General features: G+C 41.4%; 1 protein-coding gene across 1 annotated transcript; it reads right to left on the reverse strand.

The window, feature by feature from the left end:
• Window positions 1-758: 758 nt before the first annotated feature.
• On the reverse strand, window positions 759-3,094 carry LOC311307003 (mediator of RNA polymerase II transcription subunit 18). The gene is made up of 2 exons (XM_084435688.1): window positions 2,664-3,094; window positions 759-1,865 (listed from the first exon to the last, which is right to left on the reverse strand). The coding sequence occupies exons 1-2, from the start codon at window positions 2,734-2,736 to the stop codon at window positions 1,312-1,314; spliced, it is 627 nt and encodes a 208-aa protein (XP_084291814.1). The 5' UTR covers window positions 2,737-3,094; the 3' UTR covers window positions 759-1,311.
• Window positions 3,095-4,463: the final 1,369 nt, after the last annotated feature.

The raw sequence follows: 4,463 nt of genomic DNA on the forward strand, positions 1-4,463 counted from the left end.
GGCGTACGCCTTCTTTTGTGCGTATGCAACGTTTATAAATGAGCCCCCAGCTCTGTAATAGTTAAGGTAAACACATGCTACAAAACCGATTCATTATTTACAAAATATGACCAGCTATAGGAGTATTTTAGGGCAAAACGCGATCTGAGGCGCTCGCTAATAATTTCTGTTCCACTCGCCTGTAGTATTGGTCGCCCCGCCCACGATTTGATCTCATGAATATTCATGATAGCCCCACCCACTGGAACAAAAATTTTCAGAAACGAATATATTGTAACACCGGCCAAGAAAGTTAGTAAAGACAATGTCTAAAATAGTCCAAGTGAGCCTCCGTTCTGACGTACAACCCAGAAGCGCTGCGCTGTTACACTACGTCAACAGCGTAGGAGAATAACATGGAAGAGAAGAGATTGTTGAATAAAGTCGTTATTTTAGTTTTTTTTGCGCTCAAAAAGTATTAGGCAGGATAATTTACATCCAGCCGGTTGTTATCTCAGAATAAACCCCTTCAGGTGTGTGTGTGTGTGTGTGATCTCAGAATAAACCCCTTCAAATAAACCCCTTCAGGTGTGTGTGTGTGTGATCTCAGAATAAACCCCTTCAGGCTGATGAAGACCTGATCACCCTGTCAGGGTTTATTCTGAGATAACAGGCTGGATGAACATTATCCCTTACGTAATAAATGAACCTTATTGTTTCCCACTCGAACAGCAACATCACACACTGAAGACAGACGAACATGAGAAACAGCATCATGCTTACGTCAAAGTGACATTTATACAAGAATCAATTTACAAACTTTTTTTTAAAGAAGAGTGGTAACGTTCTAGTTTAAAATGAGTAATCTAAGAAATGAAGTCTGAGAAATGACACAGTAATGAAAGGTTGATTTGTCCGTTTGTTTTCATCCAGTTCATTATGGGTGAAATATTCAAACATTTCATTTCATTTCAGGCCTGAAGGAGTCCAGAGGAGTGCAGTCACGGTCAGCAGCGCTATCTGCTCCAGCTGTGTGTGTGTGTGTGTGTGTGAGGCTCTACATGAGGCGTTTGGGGTCGATCTTCTCCAGGTGTGTGTGTGTGTGTGTGTGTGTGTGAGTGAGAGGTTCTACATGAGGCGTTTGGGGTCTATCTTCTCCAGGTGTGTGTGTGTGTGTGTGTGTGAGTGAGTGTGAGAGGCTCTACATGAGGCGTTTGGGGTCGATCTTCTCCAGGTGTGTGTGTGTGTGTGAGTGTGCGTGTGTATTCTGAGGCTCTACATGAGGCGTTTGGGGTCGATCTTCTCCAGGTGTGTGTGAGTGTGTGTGAGGCTCTACATGAGGCGTTTGGGGTCGATCTTCTCCAGGTGCACCAGTGGCTTCAGCTGCTCCGCGAAGCTCCTCATGTCCTCGGACACGGTGTCCTGCCCCGCGGGAGCCAGAACGCTCAGCTCCACCAGATAGGACAGAGACAGCGGCTCGGTGTTCTCCGTGTTCCCCGGGACCAGCACCCGGGACAGCTTGCTCACCACCACCTTCATGGCCCCCTTCCGGAACATCTGGCCCTTGGCCACAAACTCGTGGTCCATGCGGAAGCCCATCTCGTTGAGCACCTCGGGCAGGCCGTGCGAGGCGGACACATCCACACAGTTCCTCACCAGCGCCAGCCGGCTCTTGTCCCCCACCTCGGGCTGGCCCAGGTAGCGCAGGTGCCACGGGGCGGGGGGGTGCAGGAGCGAGCGCCGGGCCCGCAGGAGGAACGGGTTTCCCTGCTGGCCCTTCAGGAGATACACCAGCTCGTGGTCAGCGAAGCTCTCCGGCTCCATGTTATCGCACAGACCCCGGAGCCGATGCAAGAGGCTCTCCAGCGACTGGTCCAAAACACTGCCTGTGCGGGAGGACGAACACGGGGTCAAGGGCACTGGCCATGCGTATACAGATGAGCACTGAAGAGCTTAACCCTCTGGTGCTTTACGTGCTTTGGTCAAAAATTACAGTTTTTTAAAATTATTTCAATTAAATGAAAGTAGATTATATTTTTTTATTTAATATTTTATCACTGGTCATGCGTATACAGAGGAGCACTGAAGAGCTTAACCCTCTGGTGTTTTACGCGCTTTGGTCAAAAATTCCTTTTTTTATTTTCAAATATCAACAGCGTTTCTCAGAAGTCGCGTACTGCACCTTTAAGGTTAGCTGCTGCATTTACTCACAATGAGCAACACATGTGTCAGTTTATTAATCTTTGTTAATAAGCATACAACTGTTCATTCGCTCAGATCCATTAAATAATATTAACCAATACAACTTCTGATTTTAGTCATTTATTCCTAATGTATTGACTAAGATTATTAAATGCTTTAAAACATTCTTCATTGTTAGTTCATGTTAACAAATTAAATTTTACATTTGAACATGTCATTGTCACAGTTTTTACTAACACACAACAATAAGGATTCATTAGTTAACATCAATGAACAACACTTTTTTAAAGAATAAATGTTAACATTATTTAATGCACTGCTAACTAACATTAACATATTGCTAATTGTTAGTTAAAGCATTAACTAATGACCTTATTGTAAAGTGTTACCAAAAAGTTTAAGTAAAGTTATATTAAGTTAACAATCTTGCTGAAGGTGCATTGTGTATGTGTGTGTGTGTGTGTGTGTGTGTGTACATGTACCTTGCAGCAGATACTCCATCATGTTGATGGCTCCACCCGTGACGGGCATCACAGAGACCGGGGGAGCCTCCATCACACACACACACACACACACACACACACACACACACACACAGAGAGAGAGATCTGCTCAACTCTATTCACAGCTGAGCCGATGATCAACACTCACACACTCCCAGCAGAGCTTCAGACGAGCCGCAGATCAACACACCGTCGCACTATATCATACTCTCGATAATAAGTGCAAAATAACATTTATTCAACTAGCTATTAAACAGAAGCAAACGAAACGACAGATGTTTCCGCAGATATCAGCTACAACTCATTCAACTGCCTCCATATGCACAATGCGCATGCGCAGTGACGATAGACAGTACTGCGCGTGCGCGACTGGTCTTCCGATACATTCATTTAGCGCCATCTACCGGACTGAACGATCTCTTTATTATCATCACACTGATATCATCCATATAACATAACATAACATAACATAACATAACATAACACAACATAACATAACATAACATAACATAACATAACATAACATAACATATCCTCAATTTTTTAAGGTATGCTGGAAAAAGAAGCAATGAATTCAGATATTGAGACTGTTGTTTAGGTGCTGAGCAAAGTCCTAAAAGTGTTTGTGTGCCACAAATGTGCAGTGAATGTACATAGGAATCTTCAGAAATCAATCCTCAATTCATAGTTCTCCATAATGTTTTTAAATGTCATTTTTAAATAGTTCTTTACGAACCTATTTTTCCAGTTTCACCTGCTGAAGAAAGATCAACAGGTGTCTGTAATGTAATATGTTTTACTCAGGTCTGCTCATTCAAAATAATTATCATAATTAGAAAAGGCCAGGATTAGGCCTTTGTTCAATTAGGATTTGCGTAGCTTTAATAAATGTGCCTTAGAGAAGAAAAAAAAAAACATTAGCCTACTGGTGTACATCTGATTCACTTCATATTCTAAGATAAATCAGTGCAAATCAGTTAAAACCGCTCAAACATGCATTAGTCTGAGATAAGCCTGTCTGTGGGGTATAAAACGTTAAATAAATCTGTACATATTCGAAATAAAAGATATAGATTGTCCTGAATGTCAGCTTGCTTATTTTGCTTATTCCAGACAAGGATATCAAACTTTGCGAAACACAAAACTGCCGATAATTTGGTCATTTGATCACATGACTGTAGTTGGAAATCTTTTTCGATGTAACATTTCAGAGACATTTTCAATAACATTATATTCTAAAATAACTCTGACTTGTTTAGATCATGTTCCTCATTAACTGTAGCAGGTTTGCCATGTATGCTAATTATAAACTCTATTGGAGAAGTTGCTTTAAATGTGCTGTTATGAGTTGCATGTGATTTATTGGACTTTTTATAAATAAATAAAAAAGTCATGTACATGTGCTTGTTAAGCAACTGCACGTTTAACACGACCAGTTTAATCACTTGCTTCACTTTCTCCTCAGCGATCACATTAGCATCCGGACAGATTTCTCAAACTTGGAGAAAAACAAAAGGTAATTTGCTCTGGATTTATTTTTTTTTAAAGAGGTTGTGTGAGAAAACTTATCTGAATGCGAGGTCAACTGTAAACAAATCAGAATCAATCATCCTAATTACTGTATTATATGCAGGACGTTTTTGAATAGATACAGGCTGCAGTATGAGGAACGCAACGCACTGTAATCAACGGACTAGGACTTTTATTGTGAAAAAACATAAACGTGCGGTGACGTTTATTTTGAATGTAAATCACCGCTTGGGGACTTTTATTTTGAAG

Source organism: Rutilus rutilus (genome assembly GCF_951802725.1).
Source record: "Rutilus rutilus genome assembly, chromosome: 17".
Classification (NCBI taxonomy): Eukaryota; Metazoa; Chordata; class Actinopteri; order Cypriniformes; family Leuciscidae; genus Rutilus; species Rutilus rutilus.

Excerpts from the sequence above, each read along its gene's own strand:
- LOC311307003 (XM_084435688.1), bottom strand. The coding sequence starts at position 2,736 with ATGGAGGCTCCCCCGGTCTCTGTGATGCCCGTCACGGGTGGAGCCATC. Across the intron at positions 1,866-2,663 it reads GATGGAGTATCTGCTGCAAG|GCAGTGTTTTGGACCAGTCG; the intron begins GTACATGTACAC and ends CCTCCCGCACAG.